The following is a 19,349-nucleotide window of genomic DNA, read 5'->3' on the forward strand; positions in this document are numbered from 1 at the left end:
TAGACTGCTGGAATCTTTACCAATCCCAATCTGATAACAGTGCAGTGTTTTTTTTTTTTTTGGGGGGGGGGGGGAAGCATTTGTTTCACACAATTTACAGTGCAGTATCTCCCCCCCCCCCCAAGTCAAGGTGCATATTTACTTCACAGGCTGTGAGAAATTTTTTTGTTTTCTCATTATGTCCAGAATTTAAAGCAGCACTATTTACTGTATTCTGTGGCCTGAGTCTGCAAAGTAGGAATATTTTCTTGTCACATTAAGCACTGTATATTTATAGGTGGGGGGGGGGTTTGAAAAGTTTGTTGCCTGAGTATGAAGGGATAGTAACATGTTTTGTGCAGTTTCAATAGAGTTTTTTTAATTACAGGTCCTAATGTCAACAAAGTTGTGTAAAAGGTGGACAAAATCAGTCATCATGCAGCCATTCAATATTTTGGAAAAAGGAACTAATGCCAAAGGCAATTCATGAGGTTATGGTTACAACAGGGAGGAAACCTGTTCCTATTCCATGGTTAAGAAGGGGGCAGTAGAATTTACACAAGGGTGGGAGACCCTGTAAGATGACACACACACACCTGTGGAAGACCTGCAACATGCATCATTCCAGAAGTTATTGTCAGTATGCATAATAAGCGATTGACGAGTGACATTTCAGTACATTGCTATTATCTTGGGCATCTCATCTGAACAAAAGTTATTGACAGCATATCAAAAACACACAGGAGTTGTCAAGTTGAGAGACCATTTGCATCATTTTCAACCATATCCAGCAAATTTCCCTGCAAGGTTTGTGACCAGGTATGAGACATGGGTCCATCTGTTTTAGTCAGAGACAAAGGAGCAGTCCAAACAGTGTAAATACAGTTCTTCTATCCCTCCAAAGAAAGCCAAGGTGAAGGCTTGGATTTTTAGGATGCCAACGGAATGTTGTTATTGTATTACTTTCACAAAGACCAGGTAGTCATAGGCGAATATTATACAAACCTTTTTTACAGAAAACATGAAAGACAAATGGTGAGGGAAAACTCAGCAAAGGAGTCTCTTTTCCACCAGAATAACATGCTTGCTCACAAGTCTGCTGACTGCACTGCATGAGTGTAGCTTTGAAATCTTGGACCACCCCCATACACACTGGTGTTCAAAGAAAGTGCATTACCTAGGAATTTCTAACCCTTTTTTGCGATGGTATGTTACATTAATGACTAGCATCGCAAATAGAAATATAAACAAAAGATATTTATTAATAGTTAAGGCAAAGCTAAGTAATATTTGACAAGTGCTCTCAAAATATTCCAAAATGAGCATTTGCGACCTTTATACAACAGTTTTGGTAAATACTACAATTATAGCTGAAATTTTATCAGAAGCCATGTCATCAATTTGCTTCAGTTTATCATTTTAAATGTAAAATAAAATGAAAAAGTTCACCAGGTGTGAACTAATATTTAGTTTAACTGCCGCCTCTGGCCCTGACGATAGCAGCACACTGTCCAGGCATTGACAAGATCAATTTCTGAAGATAATCAACTGATAATTTGGGCTTCCAAACATGAATTGTGGCTTCCTGTAGTTTACGGAGGGTCTTTGGTTTCTTTCTGGCAACTGCAGATTCCACGCGCTGCCAACAGTTCTCAATAGAATTCAGGTCCTGTCTGTTTCCTGTCCAGCTAACAGTTGTAATGGACCATTCTCCCAACCATTTTTTCACCTGTAGAAAATGTAAACACATTACTGTCGAACCTGTAATGCAGAAATGAAGCTAAAATAATGACAGAAGTGGCTACTTACACTTTTTGCCCAATGACAAGGAGCAGAGTCGTCCTGAAAGACACAGTTATTTGGCAGGTTTAAATGGTCTCTAATGGTTGGCAGCAATTTGCCTGCCAATATAGCCAGGTATCCATTGGCATTGACGGAACCTTTTTATAAACTGCAGGTGACCTACTCCACGATACGAAATGCACCCCCATATCATTTGGCTGGTAGGGAATTTCACTGTAGTGAAATTCCCTTTTTGGGAATTTCACTTGAAATTCCCATTTGGCTGGTAGGGAATTTCGTGGTGAAGAATACCATCCAGACATACGGTCTGGATGGTATTCTTCACCACGTCTATGGCAAATCATTTATCTCCCATCAGGTTGCATTTCTTCTCATCCAAGTGACTTCCACTGCTTGGGAGTCCATTTGACATGCTCCTTCCACCAAATTAATCGGAGCCGTTTTCATTTTTTGTGTGAGGAGGGGCTTCTTCTTAAGACGACGAGCTACAAGTCCATTTTTGAAGAGGCGTCTTCTGACTGTTACTGCACTTGCTACCACTCCTGTATGTTCTTCCCATTCTCTTTTCAGTTCAGACAAAAAAAGCTTTATGGTTTTTAAGGCATATGCACTTCAAAACGCTATCCTGGTTTGGCGTACAGACTCGTATGCATCTGGTTCCTTTTTTTCCTATCAGCAGAACCAACTTGAGTTTGGAAAGAAATCTACTCACTGTTGACTGATTACAAGACACTATAAGCAATAGGAAGCATAATCCTTCCTCACATAAAGCAACAGTTTCATGGTGTCAACTGCATGTAAATCACCATCCTGACACAAGCAAGGGATGACTGCAACTCTTGCATAGCGTGCTTATATGGCTGAAAGTAACAGTTGATGCAATATTACATCATCACCTACGTGTGTCAATCTCATCTGATGCAATCTGTAAGAAATATTGCTATATATTTACATAATTCGGATGACAATTACAATTTTAAGGGGTGATGCACTTTCTTTGATCTCCAGTGTACGTATTTGAAAAAAAAAAATACATGGCTGGTATCCATTTTATCACTGACAGTGACATTATTGCTGAAGTGGATGCATTCCTGGAGGCCCAAGGAAAAAACTTTCTTCACAGCTGGATCGACACATTGCATCGTCAGCGGCAAAAGTGTATTCACTCGAAAAGGAACTTTGTTGAAAAGTATCATATTAGCAGACTCCTCAAATAAATCCTTCATACACAGGCCACGAATTTTTTAAATGTGTTCCTTGTATGCTAACAAATTCCATTGATAATTATTATAAATGGCCTACCCTCCCACTAGAGTATGTTTATATATTATTTTATATGTTCCTTTGTTACTAAAGTTGTATTTCCTCAACTTAATGTAGAATATGTAAATATCACTCTTGGCATGAGCAAGCCAAGTTATATTTACATATTCATAGTCCATACAATCTGTTATTGCAGCAAGAACTGAAAACCACTATGTAAAGCAAGGTTTTAGGGAAGTGCCTGAATATTGTGAATCAGAGTAAGCATTCAGTTAGGCGTGTAAGTCTGAATAAACCAAACAATGTATGTTAAGGAAAAAGGATAAATTACAAAAATTATTGCATAAATAGTAGGAAGCCGAAATTATTGCACTTTCATCTCTCATTGAAAGTATATTTCTTTTCTACTCTTTGGGAAGCCTTCATTTATACCGTATTCGAGAATTATAATTTACGTAAATATATGGTTTTCATGTTTTGTTACATTTCTCTTTCTGCTGTACTCGTATTATGCAATGTTGGACAAATTAATAGCAGCTTGCCTATTTCAGTCTATATTTTATTTCTTGGTTTTGTTTTTTTTTTTTCCCCAGAATTTTCTATAAACAAAAAAGTTATGGGTGACTACAAAATTCATTTGTACGAGCTTTAAGTGCTGAATATTGCAGTGTATGGAAACTAGGCATCTGTGTGGCAATTGAACCAAAGTAAATACAGGTAGTTCTCGACTTTATGAGTTAATTCATTCCTAGCGCGAGCTTGTAAAGCGATAAGTTATATCCCATAGACATAAGTTTAAAAATATGGGGTTACGTTCTCAACAATGAAATTAGTTAGCTAATTAGTTTATGTTTAAATAATTACTGATTTATCGAAAGAAATTAAAACATAGCCTGTAAAATCAAGCAAATTATAATAATAGAGAAATTATTTACGATTTACGAAGGTTTATTCTTTATCATCATCGACTAAATGCTCGCTCGTTATTGGCTCAGCACTCGTTGGTTTGTTGCACAAGGAGTCGTTGTCTTCAGAAATGCTTCAAGAGGCATTTGTTTCCAAGATAATCTTCTGTTTTAATTATAAATTTCACGATTGCATGCATAAGCATTTTTTTACGGCACACACAAATTGCAACTAACACAGCGTGGAGTAACAAGTTTACGAAGCTTTAAAAAAAAAGGAATGAAGAGAAGATTCTGAAAATTTATTTGTTTTTTATACGATGAAGATTTCAGTAAAGGGGAAACACATTTCACCATAATAACGTAAAAAATCACACAATTCCAGCTATTGGTATTTTTGCAAATGCAAGAAGATCGAGTTTACCACCTGTTTATAATTGATTGTGGTAACAGAAAAGCTCAATAAACCGGAAAGTGCAAATTGTTTTATGATTGCGACCTCCAGAAATGTGCTTTAGAAAAATATCACAGAGGTGTTTTAAATTGATTCTTATAATGGAACATATGATAATGATGAAAGTGTAGTGCATTTTAATGATTTGAATTGGTAACTAATACAATTTACAAACCACGCTCACAACCTTTTATATGGCCTTAAGGTCACACTCGTGATCTTAAAAATGACATTTTAGAGAGATAAATAGCTTAGTTATACAGTAAAAATTTCAACTTCCAAGATCTTGAAACGAATTTCCAAAAAAACAATGTGTTATTGGGTTGACATTACAATATTTTCACAATACGATGGTGTCTCAGGAACTGATTAATATCGTAAAGTGGAGTACACTGTATTGTATAGCTATGCAAGTGGTTTGGAATGCTGTATTTATGAATGTTTAACATTCATTTTTTGCAATTAATGTTCATATTTTCGATTTTGTTGATACTTGGGGGGGGGAAAAGCTCGTAAACCCGGAAACTCATAAAGCGAGAACTGCCTGTATATTGATATCAAAAATAAAAAATAATAAAATATTCATTCATACTGTATATTACTAAGGGACAAAATAATAGCATTTTATAAAATAGTTTTATTACTTGTCTAAAACCATAATTAATATTTTGTTAGAGATCAGAAAGGCTGAATAACAGCTTTGCATTCTGCATATGTAGTGAACAAAGCTGTTTGATGTGTCTTGCAGTATTTCATGATACCATACTGTAATTGCTGTCTCCTACAACTCACATAGTAATAATAAAATTAGCATTAGTAGAGGCATACATACAATGCAAGAAAGCAAGCTTATGCAGCATTGGACAATGGGGGGAACTTCCATTTCACCTCTCCATTCGTTGCAAATGCCTGTCCAGCTCAGCCTTAAATTTATTTAAGCTATCAACCACTGGCTAAAGGCAAATTTCCGTACATCCATTCTACAACTGTGTTTCCTCAATTTGAATCTATGCCCCCTCATGTTCTTAATCTGAGCAAGCGGAAGTATCCTTTCAGCTTGCTCAAGCCATTCAAGGCCTAATATGGCGCCTCCGTAGCCAGGTGGGAAGGAGCAGCAGTGCGTAGCACACGCTTCTTGATTAGACCGGGGTTCGAGCCCGTCACCACCAAATACGGAGGATGCGGAAAGGTCAAGGAATGACCACCGCATATCCCGGAGCAATATGGCCTTAGTTGCTAATGCTCCTAAAAACCAAATAACAACAAAATAACAAGGCCTAATACACCTCAATCAGATCACCTTGCAGGTGCCTAATCTCCAGGTGCTGCAATTTGCAGAACTTAAGCCTTTCTTGGTAAGAGCACCCCTTTATTCCACCCACTAATCTTATTGTCCTTCTTTGTGCTCGTTCTAGCAACTCTACATCCTTCCTAAAATGAGGCCTCCAGACCTGTACACAGTACTATAGGCCTGAACTTTGCCTTGTACAACGGGATAATCACCTCCCTGTCCCTGCTAACAAAATTCCTATATATCATTGACAAGACTGCATGACCAGCCCATCTGCACTGCTCCGCGAACTTCATATTTGACTGCATAATTTCCCCCCAGGTCTTTTTCACTCTCCGCTTCCCTGAGTGTAGTACCACGCAGTTGGTATGTTTCTCTTCGGTTATTGCTACACATATGCAGTACTTTGCATTTGTCAATGTTAAACTTCAGTTTGCTCTTCTCAGCCCATTTACCCAACTTATCCATTTGGAGTAGCATACTGTCTTTACTGTTGTTAACAACTCTGCCAACCTTTGTATCTTCTGCAAACTTGGATATTACTCCTGATATACCTTTATCAGTATCATTGATGCACGCATTATAGCCTTAGTTGCTAATGCACCAATAAAACTCAACCAACCAACCAGTATCATTGATGAATACACAAAACAACAATGGGCCCAGCACCAAACCCTGGGGAACTCCACTAATAACATTTGTCCACTAAGAGCAGTGTCCATTGATTACCACTCTCTGTCATCTCCCACTCAACCATCCCTTTATCCATTGTAGCAACTTAACCTTAATGCCATACCTCTCCAATTTGTACAGCAGTTTTCCGCAACAGTATCAAAAGCTTTCCTGAAATCCAAGCATACGATATCAAAATTATTTTTGGCATCCACTTCCTTTGTGACCACATCATAGTATCCAATCAAATTGGTCAGGCAAGACCTTTTAACAAAACCATGCTGTCTTAACTAACACTGTAGTCTTGTCTAGATGATCCTGCAATGCTTCTTTAACCAGTAACTCCATTATTTTCCCTGGAACACAAGTTAAACTAACTGGTCTATAGTTGCTTGTGTCACATTTTCTGAATTGGTGATACATTTGCACACCTCCAGTCCATGGGAACCTCCCCTGAGTCCAAGGAAGCTTTCATAATTATGGCTAAGGGTTTGCTTACTTCCCTTGCTGTCTCCTTTAATATAACTGGATAGATCCCCTTTACCTCAGATGTCTTCCTTATGTTTAACTTCAACAATTTCTCCTCCACTTTGCTCTCACTTATTACAAAATCACTTAGCTCCCTGTTAGAGTTTGATAAAACTTCTGGCATTCTCCTCATTGAATAACTCCTCGTGTGTGAATGTAGATGTAAATTATTCAGTTCATCAGCTACCTGAGCATGATCGTCAATAGTCAACCCATCTATGTTAAGTGGTGCAATTTGATTCATGCCTTTCCTTCTAGAGTTTATATAAGTAAAGAACTCTTTGCTGTTTTTCTTTGCATCCTTTGCTAAAGATTTCTCGTAATCTGCCTTTGCCTGCCTAAACTCCTTTGTGACTTGATTAACAGACACTGTTAACCTTTTAGTCTGTGTATTATTCCCTCACAAGTTGGCAGTTTTCCCACCCACCTAACACTGCTTCGATACATCGGCAAATATTCTTGCACCCTTTCTATTTAAGTGTACCCCATACCTGTAGAAGCAGTCTCTCCTGTCAACAAGCACAGATGACCCTGAAAAAAATTCTACCCCTTGAGCCTTGCACAATCTCTCCAGGGCCAAATTGATCGACAAGGCTCTCATCATGTACTCCCTCCTATTGTGTCTGAGTAGAATTTCAGACACTTTCACATTCAACTCTAACTCGCGACTTTTTTTTAATATTGACCTGTATTTGTTGGGTAAATCTGCAGATCTCTTACTCTTAAATGTCATTAGTTTCAATTTTTACAACAATATCGCCTTTTAAATGCCCTTAAAAGATATCTGCTCTACAATGTCATCAACCTATGCCCCTGGCAGACATACCCTGGTCCTGTTCCACTTATCCTTCTTGCATAGTATATTCCTGTCTCACTGACAGTAGAGTTACCAACAGTAACTAGTTCCTGTAGGACCAGCGCATTCTGCTTTGGAGATTGCCTCTGTGTTGCCTAATGCACAGGAGTGAGCTCTGCTATTGAGCTGGGCAGCTGAGATCTTGATGGGTCCCTCATATTAATTTCTTCGAGGGCATTTACCCTACACCTTGAGCTCTCATAGACACTCATCAGCTGCGCCAATAAAAATCCAAACCAAACCAAACACCCATCAGAATGCTGAGTTGGAGCCTAATTTCTTGACACTAGGCACCTAGCACACACAAAGACATCCTCCTTGGCTAGATCATGTCCTGTTTAAAAAAGTCTGCAAACATTTCACATACGTTTGAGACTGTGATGCGTTGGAGAATCTCCCCCTTCGTTACTCCCATGAGTCATAGCACTCTCGCTAGTCTGTGATCTTTGCTTTGCAGTTCTAGTCTGGGTCGTGATTTCTGTTTAAATACAATTTAATTAACAATGAAATTTAATAAGATTAATAAATATTTTTGATTAATTGATAATACTATACTAAGCTAACAGATACAGTGCTTTGTATTATGCCATGCCCCACGCTACCAGTTCGACATATATACACTACACTATTCTTATTGATTACAAGGCGCAGTGTGGCCAAAGTTGCTTTTGCACCAAAAAACCCAACAACAACCAACCTATTGATTACAATATGGCTGCTAGTTCAACAATATTGATGCCAACACCAGGAGTCGTAACTTCCAAAAATCACTAGTTAAATTTAAAATAAGAAGCTAACGAAAACTACTAAACCTATTTAATATCTTTGTAAAACACAATGTAGCATATTAATTAACAAACAATATGCTAAAAATATCAAAAATACTTATCCCTTTACAGCAGCCAAAAATCCAGCGATTGTTCTCCTCTGCAACCAGAGTGCCCTCTTGAAATTATTCAAGAAAACACTAGATTTGTTCCAACAATTTCTCTCTCTCTCTCTAGTTTAATTCATTCAGTTTTTTGCACATCCCACCTGAACCACTGTTTTCCAATTTAAATTAATGTCCCTTTGTGTGTATTGTCTGTAAATAGTAAAGTAGTAAAGATGTTGTCAATGTCTAGTTTAGAGAACTCATCCAGAAAAGGTTAAAAAGCACTAGCTTCAACTCAGTATATGCAAAAAAAAAAGCACATGCAAACTTAAAGAAAATACAGAACAGAAAAAAGAAATCCATCATGTTTCACGTTTTTTTAATATTGTAAATATATATTTAATTTTGCTTATAATGTTTCTAATTTCTTACCTACTGGAAAGAACCCTATGAATGTTTCACTGTGGATAGTTGCTAAATAGTGGAATATTTTTTGCAATAGCAGTGAAACAGGAAGGTCACTAGTTTACATAGTGAGGTTTGATAGCAAAAAAGTGGAACCTGTCAATAAGATGTTTGCATTAATGAAGTGTAAAATATATATTTTTGGAAATATATGGTTGCCTGTGCTTTTAGCCAGTGAAGGTGCTAAAATGTCATTGAGTAGGATGATTTATCATTTTCAATACAAGGAAAGTTTTTAATATTTTAGATTTAACCTAATTTCCTTTGTTTAAATCTGGGATGCTTCCCAGTTAATTGGGAAGCATGATTGATCTTTAATTACTTAGAAAGTTTTAGATAGAGTAAAAGTTGTTCCTCAAAAACAATTCAAAATTCAGTACTATTTATTTTAGGTAGTGTGAAATTCAAATTTTTTAAATTGATTGAGCAGTGCACTTCTTCAGTAAAGTTCAGTCATATTAATAAATGTGCATAATTTCTATGTGGCTGCTTGGTATATCATGATTTTATTTTCAGGAGTTAGGTGAAATACTGCAAACTAGAGGATGTGAAGTTGGTGTAACAACAAAAAGAAAGAGACGTTGTGGCTGGCTCGATGTTGTGCTGCTGCAGTATTCAAATATGATTAATGGTTATTCAGCGTAAGTTATATTTAAGAATTTTCCTCTTTTTCTTAGAATTATTAGACTCCTTTTAGTAATTTGCATATTGTGATTATTATATTAATGCAAAATTGGGTATTCCCAATTTGAATACATGTGCAAATAGATAAATTGTAGTATTATGCCAGATATTATATTTATTGGTGCCTCCGTGGGCAGGAGCAGCAGTGCGTAGCACACGCTTCTTGATTAGACCGGGGTTTGAGCCTGTGACCACCAAATACGGAGGATGCGGAAAGGTCCGGGAATGACCACTGCATATCCCCGGAGCAATATGACCTTAGTTGCTAATGCTCCTAAAAACCAAATAACAACATTACATTTATCTTTCATAACATTCAGAGTTATGAAAGATAAATGTAGTTTGGTAAATGCAGTAGCCTAGGAAGCAAGGGGATTACAGGGCCTGCTAAATGCACGGGAATTTATATATGCTGGGTTAGAGTTACTAAAAACCCTAACAGGCACACCTTTTTTTTGCTTATAAAATTTATTTAAGCCTTTTGATATTGCTTAAATAAATTTTATGAATTTGAAGCACTGCTTAACATATTCACTGCTGGAATGCAAAGTTGCATAAAAATGAACTGCAAATTTTATGCTTTAACATAAATATGCATCCATTCAATTGCAGTCAATAAATGTGCTCTGTAAAAGGAAAGGCATGTGAAATGAATGACTGATTGATATCAGCACACTGGACTATGGACTATTTGCATTATCCCAGCCATATTTGCATTGTGGCTGGGATTTTTAATGCTTTTTGCACTGTCTAAGGAGCTCTATAAAAGCTAAATACTTGGTTCCGTTTCTTGTGTTCTTTGCTTATGTTGAAGTTATTTTATCTAGTTTAGTACTTTTCATAAGAAGGAAAAATTAATTTTTTGAAGATTATGCTTGCTGAATTTCAATTCTATAGTTTGTGCGAAGTGTTTGGAGAAGCCAGTTTGACTGCTTTGCAGATTATTATAAAGAGCTACAGGAAATATCAAGTGAAGTTGTGTATTTAATATAACTGATATAAACTGGAAATATTTTATTTCAAAAACTGTGGCGATTTTATTCAAAATGTTTGTGTGCTTGTTTTTTTTTTTTTTTTTGCCAAACCAACTAAGGCTACAGTGCATCAGTTAATTCTGTCTGTAAATTTTCAGGTATACTATGGTCTCTTTGCCTATTTTCCTAGATAAAAAAAATCTGAGTTTCTGCATGTTAAAAACCATGCAATCCATGCTGGTAGCCAAGGGGTTGGTTTTAGCCCTGCATAATCCAACCATGGTGTTAAAAAAAAAAAAAAAAGTGCAGAAAACATAAACCATCTTCCCCAGGATTTTATTGGACGGAGTGGAAAGATAAAAGCTATAACTAATTGTTACTTTGCTGCATGTGCATATATTTTAAAATAAATCTGCCCATTTTACAGTTAATAAATGCCTTGAAACATTTTGGCATATAATTTTGAAGAAAACAAATTATAATGTGAGGAAAGGAAAAGAAATCAAGCAGCATTAGTAGAGACATATGATGCAAGAAAGCAAGCTTATGCAGCATCAGCCAAAAAGAAAATAACTTCCCATTTCATCCATCCACTCACTCCAAATGTTTGTTCAGTTCCCTGAATTTATTTAACCTATCAGCTTTTGTGACAAATGGAAGTTTGTTCCAGAAATCAACCTCCTGCTGGCTAAAGGCAAATTTCCACACATCTATTCTACAACTATCTTTTCTCAGTTGGAATTTATACCCCCTCAGGTGCGTAATCTGAGCAAGAGGAAGAATCCCATCAGCACGGAGCTTGCTCAAACAATTCAAGACCTTATACACATCAGTCAGATCACTGTGGAGGTGCCTAGTCTCCAGACTGCCATTTGCAGAAGTAAGGCTTTCTTCATAAGAGCAAATCTTTTTTCCCTTCCCAAATCTCCTTGCCCTTCTCTGTACTAGTTTCAGAGAATTGCTCTACATCCTTCCCAAAATGAGGCCTCCAGACCTGTATACAGTACTCAAGGTGTGGCCTTACCATGGCCTTATACAAGGGGATAATCACCTGCTTATCTGTACTAGAAATATTCTTGTATATCATTGACAAGACCCCATGAGCTGCTATTGCAGCCTATGTGTACTGCTCAGAAAACTTCATATCTGACTGCATAGTTGGTTTTTGTTTTATTTGTTTTGTTATTTGGTTTTTAGGAGCATTAGCAACTAAGGCCGTATTGCTCCGGGGATATGTGGTGGTCATTCCCTGACCTTTCCGCATCCTCCATATTTGGTGGTCACGGGCTCAAACCCTGGTCTAATCAAGAAGCCTGTGCTATGCACTGTTGCTCCTGCCCACCTGGCTACGGAGGCACCTGCATAGTTGGTACATCACTCTGGGGTTACTGCTACCCCTATGCAGTACTTTGCATTTGTCAATGTTAAACTTCAGTTGCTATCTCTCAGCCCATCTGCCCAACTTTTCTAGATCTTTATGCAGTAGCATACTCTCATTACTGTCAATAACAACTCTGCCAACCTTTATATCATCTGCAAACTTGGACATTAAGCCTGATATACCTATATCATTCAGAAATATAAAAAGCAACAGTGACCCTAACACCAAACCCTAGGGGACTTCACTAATAACATTAGTCCACTAAGAGCAGCATCCATTGATTACCTCTTTCTGTTTTCTCCCTCTCAACCATCCCTTTATCCACAGCAGCAATTTGCTCTTAATGTCATACTGCTTCAATTTGTACAGTAGTCTTCCATGTGCAATATTATCAAAAGCTTTCCTGAAATCCATGTATATGATATCAGAATTATTTTTTGCATCCAGCTCTTTGTGACCACATCATAGTATCCAATTAAATTGATTAAACAAGACTTCCCCTTAACAAACCCATGCTATGTCAAAACTATAACTGCAGTCTTCTCAAGATGATCCTGCAATGCTTCTTTTACCAGTGGCTTCATAATTTTCTCCAGAACAAAAGTTAAACTAGGTGGCCTGTAATTACTTGTATCACCCTTTGTGAATTGGGGAATGGAGACTGGAGTTGTGCAATTTATTTGCACAACTCCAGTCCATGGGGACCTCCCCTGAGTCTAAGGATGCTCTTATAATTATGGCTAAAGGTTTGCTTACTTCCTTTACTTTCTACTGTAATATAACTGGATAGATCCCATCCACCCTATTGACTTTCTTATATTTAACTTCAACAATTTCTCCTCCACTCTGCTCTCAGTTATTACAAAGTCATTTATCTCCATACTAGAGTTTGATTAACTTCTGGCCTCCACTTGTCTACAGAATTCTTTATGTGTGAATGTTGATGCAAAATAGTTATTCAGCTTGTCAGCTACTTGAACAGGAACATCAACAGTCACTGTCGATATCAAATAGACCAATCTTTGTCATACACTTCCTTTTAGAGTTTACATAAGTAGAGATGTCTTGTCTATTTTTCTTTGCATCCTTTTTCCAGCGATTTCTCGTAATCAGCTTTTGCTTGTTTAACCTTCTTTGTGACTTAATTACAGACAACTTTTATCTACCATAGGCTTCTGTATCACCTGATAATTATATAATTTATATGCATCCCATGCATTTTTCTTCTCTGCCACGAGTCTCAATAGTTCATCTGATATCCATTTAGGCCTCAATCTTGAACAGTATTTCTTAACAAATTCTAAATGGGAAGCATTCAAGGAATTAATGTTGGAAGCTACTAGACTTTAAATACCAACATTAATTCCTTGAATGCTTCCCATTTAGAATTTGCTGTTAGTAACGTCATCAGTTGATCCCATTGTATATAACCAGTCCATTCTGGTTATTTGGGACACATCGGGACTTGTGCATTTTGGCCCGATTAAGCGGCTTCCCCAATTATCTGAAGTTTCACATAAATAGTTAAAAATACAATGCACCCCCCCCCCTTTACAATCAGTTCACTGTACAGTCAAATCACGTTACGACGAACTCACCATGGTAAAGTACTGTTCACTATACTATGTGTAGTAAACGCCGGTCATTGTGATCACATTTGTGAATTGAATTTTAATTCTATTAAACAGCAATTCTAATTAGAGAAAATAGGAGGAATATTATCCACAGGCTATAAAAGTAAAGATATATTAAGCACAGATTTACCCTTTATTATCTTACCAATTAAAAAATTAAATGATACTTGAAAATCGGAAGAATATATGTGATAATCGGAATAATTAATACGTTCTGTAATATGTACATACTAACTAGTTGACATTTCTGTTCACTGACATTTGTTGGTGGGGGTTAAAATTTAAAACAGTAAAAAGATAAGCAATCAATAACAAAGAACATGGCACACACAAATTGCAAGTAACACGATACGCGCAAGTGAGAAGGGAGTAACGAGTTACAAAGCTTTAAAAATAGGAATGAAGAGAAGATCTGAAAATTAATTTTTTTATATGATTGAAGATTTCATGGAAGTGTAAACTCATTTCGCCATAATAACCCACAGAATTCCAGCTGTCGGTATTATCGTAAATTCAGTAAGATCGAGTTTACTGCCCATTTATGATAGATTTCATTAACAGAAAAGCCCAATAAACAGGTGACTGCTAATTGTTTTTATTGTTTTATGGTTGTGACCTCTAGAATTTCAACCGAACCACATGGTACCGTCGGAGACAATTGTAGGGTAATTTCCAGTGCTGCTGTCTCCTTCCCCGATTAAATGGCATGCTGTCCCAATTAAGCGAAGTAAACCATGGCTATTTTCTCGATTGGTTTCTGTTTTTTAAGATTTGCCCCAAATAAACGGCTGCGCCGATTATCCGGTGGCCCAAATAACTGGGATCCACTGTAATTGAAAAGCTGTCTGAGACCACTGTAGTCACCTTTACAAAAGCAAACCTCCTCCTTTACCCCTGATGATAGTTACATCTTTAAGTAAATCCCACACCATACACTGCAATCACTGCTGATAATCAGATGAAGGGTATTACTCCCTCTAGTTGCTGCTGTAGAAAACAGTCATCCAATAAATTCACAAAAGTCTTGCTATTGTGTGAGTGACCGACTCAAGTTCCAATCAATATCTGGGAAGTTAAAATCCCTCATTATTAGAAGACATTGATTTACTGGCCCACTCTTTCTCTGTACAGTTGATCATTGTACTCATCAGAGCCATTGGGCCTATAACACTCTCTTACTCTCAATTTTGCTTTCCCAGTGCATATGTCATACCAAACTTACTGAACATTGCACTGTGCACCCATGTCAGCTAGATGCACTGCCTTAGGTTTTATGTTTAACTAACAGCATAATCTTCCCTCCCATCCTATCCTTTCTGTACATATTGTACTCCCCAAATTCCAATTCTGTCATCCTTATATCTGTGTGACACCATGTCTTGATGTCCCAATAATATCCACTTTTGATATCTTGACCAGCACTTCAAATTCATCAAATTTATTTACTATACTCCTGGCATTGGTGTACATGCAAGTATACATGCACCTGTTCTTACTCTTAGTTACCCTAACACAGCCCATGTATTTACTTGTTCCACAATGACTGTTAATCTATTAGTCTCTGAATCCCCCAAGCCAGCAGTTTTTCGACCTGCCTAACATTGCCTTGATAGCATCACCAAATATTCTTGCACGCTTTCTATTTAAGTGTATCCCATCCCCGTAGAAGCAGTCTCTCCTGTTAACAAGCACAGACCAAGCTGTGAAAAATTCTACGCCATGATCCTCGCACAATCTCTCCAGGGCTGAATTGATTGACAAGGCTCTTATCATATACTCCCTCCTATCGTGCCTGGGCAGAATTGCAGACACTTTCAAATTTAACCCTAACTCATCACATTTTTCCAATATTAACCTCTTCTTGTTAAGTAAATACGCTGTTCTTTTAGTGCTAATGTGTACAACTATATCACCTTTTGTGCCTTTAAAAAATATCTGCCCTACTACATCATAAACTTTTGCCCCTGTAGACACACCCTGGTCCTATTCCACTTATCCTTTTTGCACAATATATTTCCCGTTTCTCTGAAAATTTGAGTCATCGACAATAACTAGCTCCTATGGGATCGGCGAAATTAAACAAGATTTGAAAAATAGTCATGCTTAGATGTAGATTACAACTGTATCTGAAACTACTTCGTACTAAACCAGAAAAAGCTTACAGTCGGCTACAGTTATGTCATAAAATATCAAAATTTAATTTGTTCAGGATTTGGTTTCTGGAGAAATTTTATCTAGTCATATTTATAGTACAATATTTTAAGCTAGTTATAAAGCAAGGTATAAATATTGGTACTTACATAAATGCTTGGTGCTAGATCCTGCATATGTCTTCCATCGCTAAAAGTTACAGAAAGCTAATGTAATCGAAGGCTCCCTGGTGCAAGATTACTAAATTCTGACCGGGTGGGAAGAAATGTAAACAGGTGTGCTGTGAGTTAGCAGTTCTCTTAGTGCAGTAATAAATGAATTTAAATTTACTTAAGCTAAGGTATGCGCTGACTCATAGGAATATGCATATGGACTAGTTTAGCTGTCGAAACTACCAAATTGCTAAACTCTCAGCTAAAGAAATTATATTATAAATCAAGTGCTGTATAATACTGTTACAATTTTGGTTCTGAGTTTGAAAAGACACTGATTTTGTTTCCAAAAAAACAGAATGGCTGATTTTGGTTTTTCTCTCTTCTCCTGCTATATTAGATTGGATTTCCATCTGGTTTGTTTGTTTTTTTTGTTTGTTTTTTTATGTAACCATCCAGGAATTGCAGTAGGCAATCCCACAACCTTTTTACAAATTTTTCTGTGCTATTGCATTAATTAATTACAGTAATATATTCCAACATATAAGTTGAATTAATCCAATATTCATCGTATGAGTTGGCCCCTTCTTTTTACAGCAATCTTTCACATCTCAGTGGTATACTACAGTAAAATATGAATTAAGAACCATTGCCTATGTTTTTTTAAATTCAGTTCTGCTTTTTCTTTTAAATTTTTTCATTGTGACATTTACACTGCATAGTAACTTTAAAGAAAGTGTTTAATTTATACAGCACTCCATTATGTAGAAGGTCACAAAAACAAATCCTATAAGGATAGTTGATGAGAGGCTTTGATTATGTAGCCAAGCTATTTCTTGTTGCCTGTTTAGTAGTGTGCTGTAAATTAATTTCTCCATAATGCCTCAGTAAAGGAGTGCATTTGCTATATAAATTTGTTAATCCCAAAAAACTAGAAAATATAACTACTGATGAATTCTGTGAACTGTTTTGTGTTTTTTTTTTTTTTTTTTTGACTGATGATGGTACTATTAAAGTTACAGTTTGATCTGTAATAGTACCACTGAAGTTAGCAGCAAAGGCTGAGCGTGAGATAACACTAGCCAAGAGAGCAAGGAATGGGGACAAGGAGTTTTTCGTGAATACAAGGAAGAAAACAAATCGGATCGGACTCATGTATAATGGGTGTGGGAAAGTTTTAGATAACCCAGATCAGATGATGTTGCTGATGATTGAATATGTACTTCGCATTAATATTTACTGACAAAAGAACCTTCATGGTGAGCGAGGCAGAGATATATGAAATTAGCAATTTCAAAATTACAGATGATTGTTTATTAGAAAATTTTCAAGACTAAAGGCAAGTAAGTTTCCTTCAGTTGATGGCATATACCCAGTGATTTTGAGAGAGCATTGAACCATTAAGGTTAATTATGAAGGTGTCATTAGACAGCTGGGAAAGATTCCTTTGGATTAGATAAGTTCTGGTCTATTGCCAGTACATAATGGCAGTTCTAAGTGTGAAGTTAGTAATTATAGTCTACACAGTCTGACTTCAGTGGCGGAAAAATCTTAGATGCAATGATTAAGATGCAATCCAGGAGCATTTATAGCATTCAGAAGGACACAACATAGTTTCACAACTTGGTTTTGTTAAAGGAAAATAATATGTAACTAACCTGGTTAAATATTTTGACAGAGTCACTCATGAGCTGGATGCAGGAGATAATTTTGACGTTTACTCTGATTTCAACAAAGCATTTGATTTGTCCCATGAGAAGTTATACAAGCTGTAACCTGCTGGAATCACAGGGAAAATCCTTAGATGGATTGCAGAATGGCTGCAAGGCAGCAAGCAGATGGATATTCAGCATTAATGTGTTCAGTGAAATGTCAGAAGTGGGGTCCTCCGAGGATTGGTTCTTGGACCACTGTTGGTTTCTGATTTTCATAAATGATGTCAATGATGGGATTGAGAGCATGATGTCAAAATTTTCAGATGATGTAAATATTGAGAAAATTGTTAATGAATGATCAGTGCCAAGCAGTGCTTCTTCAGGATGACTTGAACAGACTTCAAGGGTGCAGCTATATTTTAATGCAGCAAAATACAAGGTCATACACTTGGGGAACAGCAACCCCAAAATTAACTCATACACTTCCTGGAGTTGAACAAAATACAGTACAGGAATGAAGAGATCTGTGAGATATGATACTGGTGGATATGAATTTCTCTGAGTAATTTGGCCAGGTGACAAGAAAAGCCTATTGTATCCTATTGATGATTTATCAATTAAGATATCAGCAATAGCCTGTAGAGATAGGAAGGTCATAGTCTTATGTATAAGACAATTGTACGATTGCACTTGAAATACTGGGTCCCTTATGAAGATCTCACCTAAAAAGAGATGGTCTTCTTGAAAGGGTCCATAGACAGATAATCTGCATGATGAAGCCAGCAAGACGTGCGGGGTGCAGAGCTTGCCAACCAGTCACCTTAGATGGGATGTCCTATAATGCTCCCAGAGAGGATAGTAAAATAATGAATGGAGGCAAATTTTATAGTTACAAATGATTCCAGAAATAGGGGCCATAAATTTAGTTATCTGTTCCTTGAGGCTGTCACAGACATTCTCTCAGGTACGTCAAGCTGGGTTGGCTTGCTACCTGGAAGTCTAAAATGCTGAAGGAACTGATATTCAGGTGATACTCAAGTGAAGTGAACCTAATTTTGGCAAAGTCCAGTCAGTCTGTGACTGGCACATCTTCTTACACGTTCACAGTGGTGGAGTTGTTAGTAAACCCTGGTATAACCCCCATGTGCAAGTCCCGAAATACAGCACCTAGTATATGGGAGATGATCACTGGGGTGCCCACCAACCTAAGCAGGGATTGAGCAATCCTGGATGGTAGGTGACTCTCATCAACCAGTGCAGTACCACCACTTTACAATGATGTCCATCATAACCTCAAAATGCATCAATCATACTGCATGATGGAAGAGATGGCGAGTTAAAATCTTCCTTGCATTTTGAGGGCCAGCCTCTAGATAGTCCACCAGACAGAAACTGTTGGTAACTCTCTAGGAGGCTTCCAGATCAGCTAGTGTATAATCTTGCTGCCTCTACTATGCCAGATACTGACTTGGGGGGAGGCCAAGGAGTGTGTATGCCAGAGGCATTTTCAAGGCCACATTATGTCAAGGAGCTGGGTATATTCTTACCATGTGTATACCGTATCCAAAAATTTTATTACTTCATACAGCATGTCCTCACCAACTTTTCTCACTTCTGAATATACCATG

At 37.1% G+C, this 19,349-nt stretch overlaps 1 protein-coding gene across 1 annotated transcript in view; it reads left to right on the forward strand.

The window, feature by feature from the left end:
- The window catches only part of Adss (adenylosuccinate synthetase), a 236,410-nt gene that overhangs the window by 172,079 nt on the left and 44,982 nt on the right, over positions 1 to 19,349 (forward strand). Inside the window, exon 10 of the mRNA XM_090375434.1 lies at positions 9,607 to 9,731. Coding sequence (XP_090231560.1) covers positions 9,607 to 9,731 — 125 coding nt within the window. The remainder of the gene's footprint in view (positions 1 to 9,606; positions 9,732 to 19,349) is intronic.

This window comes from Mastigoproctus giganteus, chromosome 6, assembly GCF_048544385.1.
Source record: "Mastigoproctus giganteus isolate SK-2022 chromosome 6, ASM4854438v1, whole genome shotgun sequence".
Lineage (NCBI taxonomy): Eukaryota > Metazoa > Arthropoda > Arachnida > Uropygi > Thelyphonidae > Mastigoproctus > Mastigoproctus giganteus.